At 35.2% G+C, this 19,791-nt stretch overlaps 1 protein-coding gene and 4 long non-coding RNA genes across 6 annotated transcripts; all 5 read right to left on the reverse strand.

Annotated features, from left to right (window-relative positions):
• Window positions 1-1,546: 1,546 nt before the first annotated feature.
• Window positions 1,547-3,352, reverse strand: LOC146936699 (uncharacterized). The gene is made up of 4 exons (XR_015030683.1): window positions 3,334-3,352; window positions 3,140-3,222; window positions 2,170-2,248; window positions 1,547-1,919 (listed from the first exon to the last, which is right to left on the reverse strand). It is a non-coding gene; the product is annotated as an uncharacterized LOC146936699 (long non-coding RNA).
• On the reverse strand, window positions 3,344-6,112 carry LOC146936700 (uncharacterized). Of its 2 annotated transcripts, none has more exons than XM_085751373.1 (4): window positions 5,359-6,112; window positions 3,719-4,018; window positions 3,592-3,642; window positions 3,344-3,481 (listed from the first exon to the last, which is right to left on the reverse strand). In XM_085751373.1, the coding sequence occupies exons 1-2, from the start codon at window positions 5,781-5,783 to the stop codon at window positions 4,000-4,002; spliced, it is 444 nt and encodes a 147-aa protein (XP_085607499.1). In that variant the 5' UTR covers window positions 5,784-6,112; the 3' UTR covers window positions 3,344-3,481; window positions 3,592-3,642; window positions 3,719-3,999. The 2 variants fall into 2 exon arrangements, 1 of the variants encoding a protein (XP_085607499.1); XR_015030682.1 differs by lacking the exon at window positions 5,359-6,112 and adding an exon at window positions 4,429-4,544 and having other exon boundaries at window positions 3,351-3,481.
• Window positions 6,113-7,165: 1,053 nt separating this feature from the next.
• Window positions 7,166-9,300, reverse strand: LOC146936701 (uncharacterized). The gene is made up of 2 exons (XR_015030685.1): window positions 8,080-9,300; window positions 7,166-7,403 (listed from the first exon to the last, which is right to left on the reverse strand). It is a non-coding gene; the product is annotated as an uncharacterized LOC146936701 (long non-coding RNA).
• A 32-nt stretch (window positions 9,301-9,332) lies between these two features.
• On the reverse strand, window positions 9,333-14,685 carry LOC146936702 (uncharacterized). The gene is made up of 2 exons (XR_015030686.1): window positions 11,076-14,685; window positions 9,333-9,557 (listed from the first exon to the last, which is right to left on the reverse strand). It is a non-coding gene; the product is annotated as an uncharacterized LOC146936702 (long non-coding RNA).
• Window positions 14,686-15,266: 581 nt separating this feature from the next.
• Window positions 15,267-19,165, reverse strand: LOC146936703 (uncharacterized). The gene is made up of 3 exons (XR_015030684.1): window positions 18,732-19,165; window positions 17,041-18,049; window positions 15,267-15,522 (listed from the first exon to the last, which is right to left on the reverse strand). It is a non-coding gene; the product is annotated as an uncharacterized LOC146936703 (long non-coding RNA).
• Window positions 19,166-19,791: the final 626 nt, after the last annotated feature.

Raw genomic sequence — 19,791 nt, forward strand, 5'->3', positions numbered from 1 at the left:
AAATAAAGAAAAAGTCCCTTTGAATGCTGCTTGAGAATTGAAGCTGGGTTGAATCTCCATTCTAAATGGGAGCCCTACGGAGGAGATTAGTGTCCAACGGGGTCTAAAGCAAGGGGATCCGTTAGTGGATGAATGGGCCTTCGACCACTCCGAATAATTTGTTCTTTCATTTGGACGGTGGAGTGGGGAGGCAAGTTCAAATAAATTAAAGAAAGGTTTTTTATTGATTTGGCATGCCGTCATTTGGAGAGAAAGAAATGAACATATTTTTAACAACAAAGGGAAAGGATATAGATGAGGTAGTTGAAGATATTAAATGGCTTTCGTGGTGTTGGTCTCTTAGTAGATTGAAGATTGCGTCTTGAATCTACTATGAATGGTGTTGGAATACGAGAGAGTGTTTGAGGAGGTAGTGGTGTTTTCTGGTCTTTTCATCATTTTGAAGGTGTCCGGATGAACTTGGTTGTGAGCGAACAGCAGCTGTGAGGAGGGGTATGTAGGAGCTGTTTTTGAGCACCAGGGATATGGTTATGTTAAGGGCTTTGCAGAGGCAGCTTGCGATGTTTTGGAGCTGTTTTTTGGTGCTGTATTGGCGCGGTTCAGCTGTGTTTTGTGCTGTTATTTCCCGCTGTTCTGGTATTTAGCAGATGTGTATCAGCAGAATTTTTATGTTGTTGCTGCAGCTGTTGTGTTTTTCTGTTTTTTTTCCCTTGTTTGTGTAGTCCGACGACCTTTTTAGCACGTCTTGTGCGGGGTGTGTTTCAATAAATTATGCTGATTAAAAAAAATAAAAAAAAATCTCCATTCTAAACATGACATTATTAATCATAATGTGAGCCGGTCAATATACCATTTGCCATTTTTGTCAGGTAAAATATAGGTTGCGGACGAGTTCGAGAGCTAACAGCAAGAAAAACAGTTGGGTATGGAAGCAAATATTGAGAGACAGAAGACATCTTTGTTTTACCTAGGTGTCAAAAAAAAAAAAACAGAGAGAGATGGACAGATTGTTAACTTAATGAGAGACAATTGGCAGAATAATTTGTTAGCCCTTATATAATAGTATCATTGTTGTAATTATGCAATGTTGTTTGTAAACATCAGAGCAAAAGGCTTAAACTAAATAAGATCTATGACTTATGGGGATGAGCACTAAACCACATGGTCAAGAACTCATGATGGTAAACAAGTTGACCTCTACTACAAAAATGATTTTTTACATCAGTTGGAAATGACTTTTTACATCAGTTTGTAACTGATGTAAAGTGATATGATGTGGTAAGTCCACATCCTTTCACATCAGGTTGCGACTGATGTGAAATCTTGAATTTCTACATCAGGTCCGCTTGCACTGTTGTAATAGACTCACTTTGAAATTTAACCCTACAGTTTTCACATCAGTTAAACGATGGACACTGAAGTGAAATATGTATATTTCACATCAGTTTTCTAAATCACTGAAGTGAAATAATTTTTTTTCTAAATATTTTTTTTAAATGGCTTATCAAATAAGCTTGACCCCTGCTTTTTTTTTATAGTAATAAAATGAAAACAAATTATGGATAATTTTAATGCAAAAAAAAAAAAAGTTATATTATCTAATTGAATATTACATAATCAATCCTCAATATTCCAATCTATAAAAGAGGCATAATCAAACAATATAGCTAGAAATAATCCAATAAAAAAACTTTAGGCAGAAATTTGAAACAAAAAAAAATCCACAGCAGAATCATTATTGGATTTCCCCAACTATGTCCAGTTTTAGCTTTGGAAACCCCAATACCTAAAGGAAGCATATAAATCATCACCCCATGATCTGTTTCTCTTTGTATACTGAGTACACCATTCGTTACGGCACATTCATAATAATCTGCGTATGAGACTTCTTTTGTCCATCTAAACAGGTGCCGCGAAACCTGAAATCATTATCTTGCAACATAAATACTTCAACAGAATAAACTAAGAATCTTCTCTGAATATCAAGTAATGTATCACACTGACATAGGAACACATATTCAACAATAAATCATAAACATAATAGAAATAAACTACCTTTTTTTTCAAGTCCAATGAACTACCATATGATAATAAATGTAGCAGATGCGCATTTTTAACTTCGCTAAGATTACATGAAGAACTAAAAGAATGACGAGTGATTGATTGTACCTTCAACATATTGTAAGTTGTGCAAGATTCTTCATTCTCTGTTGAATTAAAGATGTCAGCTATTCTCTTTGGATCCTTCCTACAGAAAAAGTAAAGTAAAGAACTGTTTCAGAAAATAAAATCCCATGCAAGTGGCAAGCTTTGAATATCACTTAGAAAATAAAATCCCATCAAACTAATCGTCCCACTGTATCATATGGCAAAGACATCAAACTAATCACTTAGTTATTCTATGACGAAACATACTTTACCAAATAACAATAACATCAACATGAAAGTAAAACAAAGCAACTAATATGGTTTTGAAAAGGGTCATCTAACAGAAATATAAAATGACTAGAAAATGCATGAAATCTCATAAGGTCAAGCTAAAATTCAAGATCGAACATGAGAAATCAGATGTGACAGTGAGCAGCTACTATACATGAAACCAAAAATTTATTTGATTATATGACACTTTCCATCTAGTATACATCTCATTCTGGTCAATTACTCCATAATGAATAAATGTCACATCATGAATCTGTCAGACCAATGAGCAGCTACAAACCAGTGAGATCTGAAATTATTAGGACAGGAGAATAGAACTTGGGAAAAGCATGTCTGATTTACACTAGTGGGAATAAGTAATACAAAGTATTTTTTCAACAAACTTGTACCAAATATAGGAATGTTGCATTCCCAAGCTCGAATTACCAGGAATAAATTCATATAACTTTGAAACAAACACCCACTAAAAGAATACCACGATGGGGGAGGAAGCATGTAAATCCCCAAATACTTAATGGCATAAATTATACTTGACAGCTAGATACAACGTTTCTGAAAAATTTGGATACATGATTCAGAGGTTCAAGCAGGAACTTAAAAGTACCTGAATACTTGATTCATCATCAGTAACACTTATCTACAATGTTTTTGAAATACTTAGATACATAATTTAGAGGTTCAAGCAGGAACTTCAAAGTACCTGGATACTCGATTCATCATCAGTAACACGTGAAATTATCTCTGTGTAGGCTCTTTGATTCTCTCGGTAATCTTCTCAAAATACTGCAATACAAATTTGAAAGTTTGTTTTAACAATCCAACAACCCTAAGCGTGAGTGTCTCCGTAACAACCATGAAGTTTGCAAGGCATGAACAGATGCCTTTGACACATACCTTAAAACCCACACCTGGATGTGAAGCAATACAGTTCCAATGCTGCTTCTCTAACAGATATTGTAGTGTCACATAACCTACCTTCAACGGATTGTTGTACAAATTTATCACCCAATACCTCTGGATCAGCCTCTACAATAATACTAACCTGTTCATCATATTAATATATTAAATGAAAGACAAGATAAAACCAGGGCAAAGAAACTATATTAAATCCCCTTTTCACTTGAAAACGGAAAACTAAGATAATAAACTTACTGCTCGTAAAGCTTTAGCCCTAATAACTGGAGAGTTCTCCTTCAAACTTACCTGTACAACATATGAAAGATTACGACACAATTTGGATTATTTTAAAAAGCAAGGGTAAGGGAAAATATCAACTGACCAAAAGCGTGTGAAAAATCTTATCAAACCCTCGACAAAATGAACTGTTTTGGCCTAAAGCTAAAGCTATCTTCTTGATTGAATCTCGCGTCAGCATAGAAGAAACAGAACCAGTTATCTTCTCACATGATAACAATGATGAGATGGACCCTCAACTTCAACTGGGATCTCAATCAAAGGATCCTTTTATTCATACCTAAAAGTCCTTTTGATTATAAAAGTATGCATGTAGTGATCCTTTTATTATCTAAAAGTATGCTTGTAGTGATAGCTTTCGGTTCTTCAAAGCCACAAAAATAACCTGCATCAAACAATAATAGTTAATTGATTTACTACTCATTAATCAATGAATGAGTTTAGATGGTTAGATAATAATTACAAAGACAACAATGCTCATAATGGGGCTGTCACCATGAATTTCGATACAGTAAAATCATTCACCAAGATTATATGACAATTAATGATTAGATAATAATACTTGACATTATTTTTTTCTTAATTTCAAGCACAAATGAATATTTCTTGTCATTAGATATAGTCACGAGTTAATGAATAATAGGACAATGAAGAAAACCAAGACCAAATATCTCATCATTCTTAGAATACATGGCTGTAAAAATCAACATCACACAAAATCATGATGTTCAAAGTGGCTAATAAAACACATGCATTTTAATGTAAACATATGATTCAATGGTTTGTATCGGCTACCTCATTTCTCCCGATATTCCTACATTTCTTTTTTACACCCCATAATATCTACTCACCCAACCACACAATATGCATTCACCCAACCAAATAAACAAAATGGGACCAAAGGACCAAATATTAGATCACTGAAACAGCCACGTACACCTACAAAAATAACACCCACACAGCCATGTGACATGAACAGAACTTGCATCCATAATATATCAATTCAATCAGAATCTAAAATATATCGATGAGAATTTAATTAACGATACTTCAGATTGAAGACAGATTTCGACAAATTTAATTACATACAAACAATTATATTCTAATTTTCATAAGCTATTTCGGAGAACTTATGAAAATAAGTAGAAAATAGCTTGCGAACAATGTCATAAGCTATTTTAAAAAATTCTTCCAAACAGTCTCGCAAAACTCACATCAGCACATAAACTCAAATAAACCAATCCAAACAGACGGTATGTAATAACAATCCTTCACCTCAAAGGCATATTTCGACCAATTTAATTACAAACAATCAATTCTATACTATTTTCTCAAATAATCATTCTTGTCAGTGTTGAAAGGGAGATAGAAAAGTAGTGCCATCGGAAGCTTATTAGGAGCAATGGAGCATGTACATAGTACTCTATCTATATCTATATGCAGATAAATCAACAGCTAAAAATTTATGATCATAATCACTTGCTTTTCTGCCATAATAAGTTAGTAGGATAACATAGGCAATTTACTTGATACACATTAATTCCTGAGTTTATGCATGTGTACAAGTTACTCCTTTAATCTTTTAACTTAGTCAACGAAACATTCCAGAAAGACTAACATGTAATCATGTGAATTACCATAAATTTTAGAATAAATTTGCTGCAACATCAATTCAATTCTAAATATAAAGACAAAAAAACAGGAAGTGAAGACAAAAAATTGTACCCATTATTGGAAACGCTGCTTCCACCAAACCCAGACATGAAGTCATCAAAATCATGAGATTTTTTTATCAAATTTTTAGAGTTTGTTGCATGCAATCCACCAAGTAAATCATCAACACCGACATTTTTTTGACTGACTCCACCGAATATATCATCCACATAAACCTGCGACGACAAAGAAGATGTTGAAACCGATCCGAATATCGGATCATCGTCAAACGAAACTCTGTTGCCGACCTTTGATTTGGCGTTTTCACCGAAGATCTCATCAATTGCATCGCCAAAACCCCCTGACTGCTGCGTTTTAACGCCGAAATCAAAATCGAAAGTTGAATGTTGAGGAGATCTGGATCCATTTTGGGATTTGAAGGATCGGAAGTGAGAATCGGCGGGAGATGTGGGTGTGGATCGCTTTATGGAAGCCATTGGAGCTGATTTACCTTGGGGTTTCAATCCATATCGCTAGGTCAAAACACCAAACTCATCCATGGTGGATAGAACGGAAAAAGTGAGGGATATTGGTGGTTGGTGATGGAACAAATTTGGGACTTTAAGGTTTGGGTGAGTGGAGAAGATCTAGAATGAAAGAATGAAAAACGCGAGACAGAGAAATTGGGATTTATTTAATTTTATTATTATTATTTGTTTTCCCCTTCAGTTAATTGTATCCACTGATGGAAAAAACATTAGATGTAAAGTTTAGTAATATTACAAAATTGCCACCGCGTTTATATTTCCCCTCATGCATTATTTCACTGATGGGAAAACTCTTTGACATGTATTTTTTCCCTCGGGCATTTTCTCCACTGATGTGTAAACCTTCTCCAAAGTTTACTAAAATTTCAAAATTGCCACCGTATGTATCTTTTCTCTCAGGTATTTTCTCTGCTGATGTGAAAACTAAAACCCCTATGATGTTAAATATATATTTTGTAGTAGTGCCTTTTTCAATATCTTGGAAAATAGTCAAGCATATACAACATATCTTCTAATTCTCAAAACCATAGAACTAAAAATAAGGCATAGAATTGCATTACAATCTCACTATAAGTTTCAGAAAGCAAAAGAAGAATTCTTCTCACAAATAATGTGAAGTGTGTGACAAATCACCTTGCAATACTAGAAACAAGCATTGCTATAAGGGTTAATAATATTGGAAGAAAACCTTGTAAAACAATAACAAAAAAAGAATTCTCAATTTAAGAAAATGAATCTTTTATTCCAATCTCGTAGGTCTCGTACTGTCCTAAGTAGAGATGCAACTCACCTGTACTATGAGCCGTACATACATCAATTATTTAATTAGAAATTTTCATTAATATCAACACTGTCATACTAGAGTAGTGTATAAGTCAATTTAACTGATAAGAAACAATGCGGATGATCATGTCACTACACCATTTAACCTTTTTAACAACATTTGAAAAACGTTGCCAGAACTTCGAAAAGGGTTGCCTAAAAGAATAGGGGACGTTTTTCAGGGGTCTCCTATACGAGCGTTGCCTATTGTTTTAGGGGACGATTTTCTTGCTCTATGGGCACACTTTTTACAATCGTCGCCTAAACTACAGGGAATAGGGGACGTTTATCCAGTTCATCTAAGGCGACGTTTATTAGTTGTTGCCTCAGTGATAATATGAACTAGGAATTTAAGCGTTCCCAAAGCTAATAGGCGACACTTTAAAACCGTAGCAAAATGTAATTAATTTTAAAATAAAATATATGCATTTGCAGTAGCTTCCCAACCATCCCAACTAGCGTATTTCACAATTTAGAACATCAACAAAACAATGAAGGAAGCATAACTCATTGTGAATATACCAACAATACATTTTATACCAAATAACCATTATAATATTACATTATCAATCATTACAATAATATTAAACCCAGTCAATTACCATGACAAGTTTTTCTCTTAAAACTCAACTTTCTATTATAATAAATTCTTGAAAAGGTGTCTCCGATGAAAAGTCGGTGTTATAACAACTCCTGATTCTGGACTAGTATGGTAGTGATGTAGTTGCAGATGTATGCTAACCATGTCTGCAATAAATAACAATAATTCTCAACGGTGTTAGTGTTACTATATTAACAAGATTATTCCATACATCTATTCCATCAAGGTGAAGCCACAAGTTGAAGTCAACCTTTTTAAATCAACGAACATTCAACGAAGTTGAGCATCAATTCCATCAACTACACTTAGATGCAATGTAAATAATAATGGGCCCTTTTCACATGTCTTAAACTAACATACAGTATCATACTAAAAGATAAAAGTTCAATTCCTTAATGAAAACTAAACTAAGGTCACGAACCTTCATCCATAATTCAATCTCAAAAGGTTATAATTATTTATTGACTTCATTTAAAGATGTAAATTTAAATAACATAAGTCGGATAATACTAAAGAAAGAGGTTATAAATAAAAAATTTACTTCAAACTTAAGTATTCCAACAAGGTTGTTTTAAGCAAGTTTTTATTAAGGGAATAAAAGTGATCAAAGCAGAGAATAGGTCTGGAGCTGAAACCCTCGACTGGAACGTCCTTAAACTCGTCGATAAATGGACTAACATACCACATTAACATTAGCAAAAACGCAAAAGAAATATAAAAAATTACATCACTACGTATCAAACAAAAGCAAATACATGGGAAGAATAGTTACCAAGTATCCAATTCCAACAAAATTAACCAAAGATATATTGTTAGCACTACCTATCATTCTTGGAAGGACCAAATATATAATATTGTTAGCACCATCTATCATTCTTGGAAGGACACACCTACGACACATGAAAAATGTTTATGATTCAAATATTGGAGACAAATGGTAAAGAGAGAATAAGTGTAAAACAACAACAATAGATATATAATATTATACCACAACTTCAGAAAATCCCTTAATATTATATGTACTATCATTCTTAAAACTTAATAGTTTTGAGATTAATAACAATTCATCCATCTTTTACTTATGTATCACATCATCCCATCTTCGGCATATATTTTTTATTTAATTTAATGGCGACTTACCATAATCCTTAGCGAGTACATCCCAATCAAAAAAACGTCCTCTCTTTCAATTTTGCCATTTTACGGTGAAGCAAACAAATAATCATTCGATCACATATCTTTTTTTATAGCTTCCTAGAAATCACAAGATATTCCCTCCCTATTTGACAAAAAAAAAAAATGCAAGACATGAGATGAGTGATATCATCTCTTACTTCAACCTCAAAATCTAGTGGAAGGAAGTCACAAAGCAAGTAATTAATGGAAATAAACTTACTCAGGAATCAGGTATATGCCCCGTATGTTTCAGTTTTTTCAAAAAAAAAAAAATCTATTTTTTTCCTTAAAAAAAAATCACTTTTATCATTTTTAAGTGTTTATTTAGGATTTTTAAAAAAATATATTTTGACTATAAAATGAAAAGCTAATAGAATTAGCTTTTTTCAAAATCTATCTTTTTCAAATACAAGGAAGTATCACTAGTTTTTGCGTAAACCAACACAAGTAGCTTCAAATTTTTAAAAAAATCACAAAAAAATTATATTTTTGTAACACAAAATCTACTTTTTTAAGCTAAAAATGGCACCCATAATGGTTATTATTGTTAAAGGCAAAGCCAAAACATAAATAAGGTTTTGTGGGAAACCTTATTCATGAAAGCAAATTCCACATGGTTAATGGTTCTTGTGATCAAACCAAATTGTGAACATCAATATGGATAATCAACTCATAACACAATCAGGACAATTCACAAAACCAAGCAGTTAACAAACAAACAAACAATGAATCATAACACATAACAGATAAAAACTCAAAACACTCGATCAAAGCAATCCATATATTTCAAACAAATAAGCAATCATGAAAATATTCATAATCACACAATAGTTCGATTCCCAAAATACCCCTTAATGGTTAATCAGCCTGTAACACCCATACTAAACGTATCTAGAAAGTTTAGCACGTGCGTTATTTTTAGCATTGGATACATTAAAATTACAACATAAAATCTTCGAATAAATGTTATACATCAATACACGTTCGCAAAATACGATACTACACCTTTTGTCTAAAATAACAACAAATACATCCTTGAGATCCAAAACCATTCCTCAGCGTGTACGAACGAGCATTTGATGAGACATCCATCCGGCAACTAACTTGTCGTCCGACCTGCTAATCTGAAACAAAATAGGATTGGGATGAGACTTAATGTCTCAGTGAGTTCCACCTAATCCTAGGCTATAGGCGACCTCAAGGGAAATCCTACGGTCACCACGTGTCTACTTTACAATCTGGCGGTTGATTATACGTGTGTGGTCATGTCTCCTAGACGGTAGTGCATGCTAAACCCGTCTTAGGCTTATCTTACTTGTTATAGGTTTCATTTCCTATACGTGTCATGGCGGCCGAGGGGAACCTAGGACCGCATTGCCATGTATACGCTCTACATATCAAGGCCTAAACATAAAATATCACGACACGACTCTAAACCGGACGATTAGGGGAAACCTAAGGTCGTCATCGGTATCATGTTCATTACTTGTTCTACACATGACTTGCACCTATCTTATAGCATCTAATGCTCTTGTTCATAACTTAACATACTTGAAAACATGCTTGCATAACATAAACATATTCTACATGATCGTACATAAGTTCATTATTATGTTAGCGTTGAACAAACAATCAAAATCTTGGTTCGTTTTACGGAGAGTCCCGGGTGGAGTAACCCCGAGTACACTCCCATACATGACCGATGTACGTACATCGGACTCCCTCAGTGTCGTGCGGGTCCCTTGCGGCTTAAACCGTTCCCCTTAGGTCGAGAACCTCTCGTATCCCCCTAACGTGGATAACGAGAGACACGAACACCTACAACTTATATTAATCATAGTCTTATGCATACATGAATGGTTAATCTATAACCTCTTGAGTTAATTTCCTTAACTTGGATCCTTAATCGATCCCTTGGGGTAAAAACATATAAGTTCATTAGCGTAGAAGAATATTCATCGCACTTTACTTACATAATGTCATAATCAATGATATAATTCTCGACAACTACATCGAGTCTCTAGTTCCATTCCCAATTTATCTATTTCTTGCTACCCGTTCAATTCATGTTAAAAACTCTTGCATGCCATGCTTATTTATACGTTATGAATACTTGCTTAACTATCAAGAAACATTTATAAAAGTCCATGTATTGAAGTCATGTATTGAGGGGTTATCATTGAAAAAGAATGCATGCAAGCAAACTGGACCGAAGTACGATGACTGAGGCGAGACGAGTAAAACAATGCACTGGGCACTGTTCCACTCGCAATGGCGAGTTACAACTCGCAGTGGCGAGCTTCAACTCGCAGTGGCGAGATAGGAGGCGAGTAAACCTCCTGTTCGGCCATTCTGCTCGCAGTTGCGAGCTACCTGCTCGCAGTTGCGAGTATTGACAGACCAGCACCTGCAAAATGGAGTTTTTGACCCAAAAACCTCAATACAATCATCCCAAAGCATGGCAAGTTGCTAAATATCATATAGAGCACGTAAAATAGTCTTCACACAAGTATTCACATGTATATATATGCATGGCACAAAAAAAGGGTAACATATACATATAAAAACCCTAGAAAGTTCATGGTTATCTTACAAGCATAAACCACATAATCCCAAGGGTGGGAACTATCTAAGGAACTCACCTAAACAATTTCTTGAAGCATCCTCAAGTCCCAAGCTCAAACAACCAAAGCCCTAACTCTTGCTCACTAGCTTCTTTGATCACCACTTTCAATCTTGTTATTCTTTCTTGCAACTAAGACACCATGATCTTTGGCCATAAAGAAACCATTTCTTGAATCAAACTTGAAACCATAACCCAAACAACTCAAGCTTCCTCTTTACTCAATAACAATCCCTAGCTTCTTGATTCAACCAACCACCAAAACCTCTAATCAATCCATAGTTGTTCCTTGCTTGCTAACATCCTTGCTTGACTTATTTTCTTAAACAAACTTGGAGATATTGATGATTGGAAGAGAAAAGAGAAAAAGAGTTTCTAGAGAGATGAAAGAGATATTCAAACCAAAACCAAGCTTCTACACTTCTCCATGATCTTGAAGGAACCTAGGGTTAATTCTTACCACTTGAGGAAGAAGATCTTGAAAAGGATTGATTGTGAGAAAGAGAGGAAGAGATGGATGAACTTCATGAGAGAAAAAGAAGAGGTTCAATCTAAAGTTAACTTGCACCAACCTAGGGTAACATGAGAGAACATGGAATGGATTCTTATCATGGGAGAGAAGAAAACTTAGGAAGATTGATGGTGAAGAAGAGAGGAGGGCGATGGAGAGTAGAGAGAAGGAAGAAGAAAGTCTTTGCCAACCCTAGAGAGAGAAAGAGAATTGAAGAATGAGATATTTTGGGTCCAAACACAATTAAATATCCAATAGACGCGCAATTACCAAATTGCCCTTGCCTTAAACGTGTTAAAAGCGACACTGATACTTTATCCATATTAGGCTGACATCTCATAATAAATATTCTCCATAAACTTTCTTTCAAAATAATAATCCTCTGACACACTCGACTGATAATATTCTGATACTGACAGGCGGGATATTACATTCCACCCCCCTTAAAAGAATTTCGTCCTCGAAATTCGAAAACCATCTACCAAACACTTAGATTAAACTCGTCTTCTTCAGTTTTCAGTTAAACAAAGTCCGTTCATACTCACTCCAACGAGTTCAAAGCATACTTCCCTCATCAAAACGTGTAATTCATCCTCTTTCTTAATCCGCATAAACGAACATAATCTCTTTATCAAAACACAAAACTATCTTAGAACATCTTGATTGATTCTTACCTTGATGGTTCCACACATTTCTTTTAAACTCTTCAGGACTTTTCTATCTTTCCACAATTTCTCACACCCGAAACCATGGGTAGCTCGTCTATCTTGGCATGGAGAAATGAAATCAATTACTCCGATTCTCTTAACAATCAATAACCAAATCTATGGTTTGCTCTCCTAAAAATTTTCCTTCCAAATCCATTTGTACTTGTAATTGAATACTCCTAGCAAAAATCAGTGCACCCCGTATGATATTAATATCACACCAACATTGCTAACTCCTCTTAATACTTTATCTCCATAAAACTGGCATACTTCCGAATACCGCTTCTTGTTAGTCAATAACGATACCCATCTAGTACTTTACTTCAAGAACTTTCTAAACTCTGATACTTAGGTTCTTGAAACGAACATTTACTTGAATAAAGAAAATCCCAATTTGAAACTGAGTTTGCAATGATACCTCAGAACCACAGGACGGGTCTTTACATTTATTAAAAAAAAGTTTTACCACCCGCCACAAACTTGTCTATATCAAGTTGGTCCTAAAGTCGGTACGTCTTAAGTGAGATTGCTCACTTATCGCGCACCTCATTGGTTTCATCAATGTTTAATATTATACTTTTAAAACAATTTCGTTTCCAAGTTCCTTAATACCAATCTTAACTTTAAGAAAATTTCAATCATATCTTGTCACTATTCTAGCAAGTATCGTTATCATTTAACAAGTTTGGTATAGGAGGGTATGTACTTCATCATGTAATTCTCGTGAACCTTATTCCATCATTATAATTTATGCTCTTCTACATATTCAACAACAACAATTAGACAACCCGAATACTTCCTCTGTGGCAACTCTAGTCTTCTTTGTCTTACTTAAGTAAAGATACACTTCTTATCCCTTTTACCTTAATCATCTCTGACCACATAAACATCAATACTTACTCGCTACATCGAGAATTCCTTGTTGGTCTCATAGTACTTCTTATTAAACTTATATCACTCCCAAACATTCTTCGTAAAGATTCTTACAACCAAAGTTCCATAGTCACCGTTCACAACTTTACCAATTAATTTCCTTAGCGCTACTCTGATTCCCACCGGTTGTCTTTGACTAGTTCTCTAATCCGTTGAGACGAGTGGTCTTCACACTCCTTCTATCATTTCGATAATATCTTTGTGAGCTCTTGTCAAACTTTCTATGTTGCAACCATCTCTGCTATCCTGCTCTACCCTTAGCTTGTAAGATTAATCTCAAGATGACCTTTTCTCTTGACATACACCTGCTTCACTCAACTTATTCTCGGTAATCTGATTTCATAGTATACATCTTTGATATTACATACTTACTATTTATATAATTCATCCTTCCAACTTCCCAGGGTAAACTCATCTTGCACCCTTACGTACCTTCCTTATGCATTTAACATTACAACTTGACATTCTCTCACGCTATGTTTTGCTCAATCTTACCATTGCTTGCTCGTTAGTTTTTCTTTTAAAGAAAAATTTCATAATCTAGCACACGGGCCATTGACGTTGATGATTTCCCATTGTTTGTATATAAAAACCATACTGAACCTAGGCTCCAGTCGTTACTCTAAATTCACAGAACGGGTTGACAACACAGCCGTGCTATCAAATCTTAGTTCCAGTGAGTTTAGTCTACGTTATATGAGTCGTAACAACCGGTACCTACAAATTCCTCTTTGAATTTCCAAAATATCAACTTCAATCACCCATATGCGTATGTTTTTCTAAAATCTTGTAAACTTTATAATTCAACATCCTAACGAGCCTTTGCAAATCAATTAAGCAAAACGTAGGTTCGAGGGATACTCATAACTCCACAAAACCAAGAACCTTGTGATTTCCTATAGCTCCGCACCACTTTAATTCTTACTTCATGTCTTCAATTCCGTGACATCCATTCTAAATACCAGAACCTCTAGACTCTTGATCTGAACTCCTTCTCGACCCTTGACACATTAACTTCCAAAGTTACCTTGAATCGAATCAATTCCGTTGATAGTTGCTCATGCTTTCTTCTTTTAAAAATCTTAGGGTGTGATATGCATTCGTCACTTGTTGTCATAAAGGTTTTCATTACTTAAAATATTACTACGAAAATAACTCTCCAATAGTTACTGCAAACCCTCGAGACGAACTGACCGTTTTTGGAAAAAAAAACAGAAACCTCGCCTCAGGTTCGCTATTGGTGAGCTTCCTCCGTTCAACATTCTTTTCCAAAAACTACTTTGCATAAAATCCTTATTTCTCAAGTACCCCAATGCATATCATTCATTCCCATCATCGTAAAATGTTCTTTAATATGTGCACAGCAACCATCAACCTATATCGATACAATTCTTGGCACGTCGGAAATTTAACGCCTTAGCTCTGACAATCATAAACTTTCGCATAAATCCTTATCTTCATCTACTACGAGTAACTTTCCTAGTTACGTCGTCGCTTATTGCAGTTTCCGTATACTAGAACCTTGTCCACCCTGATCTTACAAATTCACCAACTCATTTACATAACGCTATCCCTGCGAGCCTACTAATTCCGTCAACAACGTCGACTTCTTCCTGTACAATAAATCTGTTCCACAACAGCTCTTACTAAAACTTCAGATCATACATGAACATTTCCAAACTCTTACTTACGGGTATGCGAAGTATCTTCCAAATCTTACCCAACACTTTCGGAACATTCCTACTTAACCTTACCTTACATCCCCAGTGGAACTATACTTCTACAACCTAGTTCACCGTCCACCTTCTGGCACTGCAACCTCTTACTAATACTCATCCCAAGTTCTTACCTTTCAAGGCAACTTCATCTCTTACTTCATTCCTCCTGGGTCCTATTCAGCTCTCAGGCGTCTATCCTAATTGTCAATTGTTAAATTGAGATGATCAGGCTCAACTAACAATGACAACTAGAACTTTTACCCGGAACCCAATGGTCCCACTACCTTGTTGTAACTTAATGACCCAAGGCACGGTCTGAATCGACCTGCTCTGATACCAAATGTAACACCCATACTAAACGTATCTAGAAAGTTTAGCACGTGCGTTATTTTTAGCATTGGATACATTAAAATTACAACATAAAATCTTCGAATAAATGTTATACATCAATACACGTTCGCAAAATACGATACTACATCTTTTGTCTAAAATAACAACAAATACATCCTTGAGATCCAAAACCATTCCTCAGCGTGTACGAACGAGCATTTGATGAGACATCCATCCGGCAACTAACTTGTCGTCCGACCTGCTAATCTGAAACAAAATAGGATTGGGATGAGACTTAATGTCTCAGTGAGTTCCACCTAATCCTAGGCTATAGGTGACCTCAAGGGAAATCCTACGGTCACCACGTGTCTACTTTACAATCTGGCGGTTGATTATACGTGTGTGGTCATGTCTCCTAGACGGTAGTGCATGCTAAACCCGTCTTAGGCTTATCTTACTTGTTATAGGTTTCACTTCCTATACGTGTCATGGCGGCCGAGGGGAACCTAGGACTGCATTGCCAAGTATACGCTCTACATATCAAGGCCTAAACATAAAATATCACGACATGACTCTAAATCGGACGATTAGGGGAAACCTAAGGTCGTCATCGGTATCATGTTCATTACTTGTTCTACACATGACTTGCACCTATCTTATAGCATCTAATGCTCTTGTTCATAACTTAACATACTTGAAAACATGCTTGCATAACATAAATATATTCTACATGATCGTACATAAGTTCATTATTATGTTAGCGTTGAACAAACAATCATAATCTTGGTTCGTTTTACGGAGAGTCCCGGGTGGAGTAACCCCGAGTACACTCCCATACATGACCGATGTACGTACATCGGACTCCCTCAGTGTCGTGCGGGTCCCTTGCAGCTTAAACCGTTCCCCTTAGGTCGAGAACCTCTCGTATCCCCCTAACGTGGATAACGAGAGACACGAACACCTACAACTTATATTAATCATAGTCTTATGCATACATGAATGGTTAATCTATAACCTCTTGAGTTAATTTCCTTAACTCGGATCCTTAATCGATCCCTTGGGGTAAAAACATATAAGTTCATTAGCGTAGAAGAATATTCATCGCACTTTACTTACATATAATCATAATCAATGATATAATTCTCGACAACTACATCGATTCTCTAGTTCCATTCCCAATTTAGCTATTTCTTGCTACCCGTTCAATTCATGTTAAAAACTCTTGCATGCCATGCTTATTTATACGTTATGAATACTTGCTTAACTATCAAGAAACATTTATAAAAGTCCATGTATTGAAGTCATGTATTGAGGGGTTATCATTGAAAAAGAATGCATGCAAGCAAACTGGACCGAAGTACGATGACTGAGGCGAGACGAGTAAAGCAATGCACTGGGCACTGTTCCACTCGCAATGGTGAGTTACAACTCGCAGTGGCGAGCTTCAACTCGCAGTGGCGAGCTAGGAGGCGAGTAAACCTCCAGTTCGGCCATTCTGCTCGCAGTTGCGAGCTACCTGCTCGCAGTTGCGAGTATTGACAGACCAGCACCTGCAAAATGGAGTTTTTGACCCAAAAACCTCAATACAATCATCCCAAAGCATGGCAAGTTGCTAAATATCATATAGATCATGTAAAATAGTCTTGACACAAGTATTCACATGTATATATATGCATGACACAAAAAAAGGGTAACATATACATATAAAAACCCTAGAAAGTTCATGGTTATCTTACAAGCATAAACCACATAATCCCAAGGGTGGGAGCTATCTAAGGAACTCACCTAAACAATTTCTTGAAGCATCCTCAAGTCCCAAGCTCAAACAACCAAAGCCCTAACTCTTGCTCACTAGCTTCTTTGATCACCACTTTCAATCTTGTTATTCTTTCTTGCAACTAAGACACCTTGATCTTTGGCCATAAAGAAACCATTTCTTGAATCAAACTTGAAACCATAACCCAAACAACTCAAGCTTCCTCTTTACTCAATAACAATCCCTAGCTTCTTGATTCAACCAACCACCAAAACCTCTAATCAATCCATAGTTGTTCCTTGCTTGCTAACATCCTTGCTTGACTTATTTTCTTAAACAAACTTGGAGATATTGATGATTGGAAGAGAAAAGAGAAAAAGAGTTTCTAGAGAGATGAAAGAGATATTCAAACCAAAACCAAGCTTCTACACTTCTCCATGATCTTGAAGGAACCTAGGGTTAATTATTACCACTTTAGGAAGAAGATCTTGAAAAGGATTGATTGTGAGAAAGAGAGGAAGAGATGGATGAACTTCATGAGAGAAAAAGAAGAGGTTCAATCTAAAGTTAACTTGCACCAACTTAGGGTCACATGAGAGAACATGGAATGGATTCTTATCATGGGAGAGAAGAAAACTTAGGAAGATTGATGGTGAAGAAGAGAGGAGGGCGATGGAGAGTAGAGAGAAGGAAGAAGAAAGTCTTTGCCAACCCTAGAGAGAGAAAGAGAATTGAAGAATGAGATATTTTGGGTCCAAACACAATTAAATATCCAATAGACGCGCAATTACCAAATTGCCCTTGCCTTAAACGTGTTAAAAGCGACACTGATACTTTATCCATATTAGGCTGACATCTCATAATAAATATTCTCCATAAACTTTCTTTCAAAATAATAATCCTCTGACACACTCGACTGATAATATTCTGATACTGACAGGCGGGATATTACATCCCACCTTAATGCTTCACTGAATTTTCCCGCATAGCAACTACAGAACGCAGCCATCACTGCTTTGATTCCAAAATGTTTCCAAGCTTCCCCGTAGCCAATGATATCATAGTCACCAGAGAGAGAAAAACCGCACGAGCATATTAAGGCGATCCAACATCAAACAACAACAATAGAATCAAATCAGAACTAAACTAAACTTTAGCAATTAACAAGATGAATTGATTTAAAAACAATGAGATTCTCATATGTAAGGGAAAGAGGTGTTTCGGTTTTCAACAAAGAGTTTATCCTTTAGTTTAAATATGAACTAAGAGCAAGATAAAAGTTTAAACATCAAGAAAATGAACTTCTGTTATTTGAAACATCAATTTGATAAAAAAAAACCTTAACATAGCATTCTTTAAAAAAAATGAAACACAATCCTTCTAATTCGTAATTTACTAAAATCATCTCTATTCCAAATCCGAATTTGACATATTTATTGTTCAATCAAAAACCTCATCCACATTTCTTGACAACAATTCAAAAGAATCTAATTCCAACATTATATTGATATAAACCTTAGTTTTCAATCATAAAATACGACTAACTAGTATTCTTATAACAACTTAGTTTAATATATCCATTAAGGCCCTACAAGGAAGCTTAAAATCAACAATTTAACAAAGACAACATGTTTAATTTGGTGGCTTCTTCAAAAATCCGAAAATATATATAAAAGACCTTAAAATTAATTTTAGAGAAGAGCAAGAAGATGGAACTCACCCAAATGAAGAAAAATGACCAAAAAGCTACAAATGAGTTTTTCGGCGCGGCTGCTAAGGTTTCCGGAGCGGTGGTCGCCGGTGAAAGTCCTCCAAATTCCGAAATAAATTGGGGGTTTTGGTAGAGGTCATCATGGGAAAGAAGATTGACACTTTAGTTTTCTCAAAAAGGGTCTCATGGTGGCCAAAATTGAGAAGGAAAGTGGTGATTGGGGGTTTTTCGAAATCTCACCAATCTAAAAATAAATTTGTGGTTATTGTAGAGGAAGTAGAGAGGAATTCAATGGTGGTGGTGGGGTTGTCAAAGGAGGTCGTATGGAGGAGTTATGGTGGCTGAAAGTTGGTGATGAAAAGGAAGAAGAAGAAGAACGTGTTTCTTCTTTCAATTGGGAGAGAGAGAATTAATAATGATAAAGAAGAAAATAAACGTGTGGTGGGGCGTGTTGTTTGAGAGAGACAAAATATCAAATATCAAGCAACCAAATAAATAAATTTAAAGTAAATATATCATAGTAATAAATAGTTACTATATTAGGTGTACTCTCAATTAATAGTTGATATAATACTTTATAAAATAAGGCCAAGAAAAATATCTTTGAATCAAAGAGATTAAAAAGGAAGGTTTAGAGCTAAAATATTCTAAAATGTTTTATGATACCAAAAGAAAATATTTTCATCTCATTTAATCACATTTAGCAATTTCTCACGAAACAAACACATGTAAAAATATATAAACAATTAATAATAATAATAATAATAATAATAATAATAATAATAATAATAATAATAATAATAATAAAATAAGGAATTAAATATCAGGACGTTACAATAACCATGTCAGGTAAAATTTCAACGTCTATGATTTGAAGCTTCCCAACGACTCTTAATGTGTTGATACCTATCCAACGTCTCTCAAATCCTTGACTATATAAGGAGCTAAAGACTTAATGAAATAAAAAAAAAAACATTTTTCAGTTGTGATTGAGTATTAGAAGCCTCTTGGTTGTGTCCTTGAGCATTTGTAATCAGTTATTTATAGTAAAAATCTCTTGTAAGTTGTA

This window comes from Medicago sativa, chromosome 3, assembly GCF_051527215.1.
Source record: "Medicago sativa cultivar Bolivia chromosome 3, Bolivia_mono, whole genome shotgun sequence".
NCBI classification, from domain to species: Eukaryota; Viridiplantae; Streptophyta; class Magnoliopsida; order Fabales; family Fabaceae; genus Medicago; species Medicago sativa.

Bases quoted from the DNA above. Each gene is read 5' to 3' on its own strand.
- LOC146936700 (XM_085751373.1), bottom strand. From the start codon at position 5,783: ATGGCTTCCATAAAGCGATCCACACCCACATCTCCCGCCGATTCTCAC.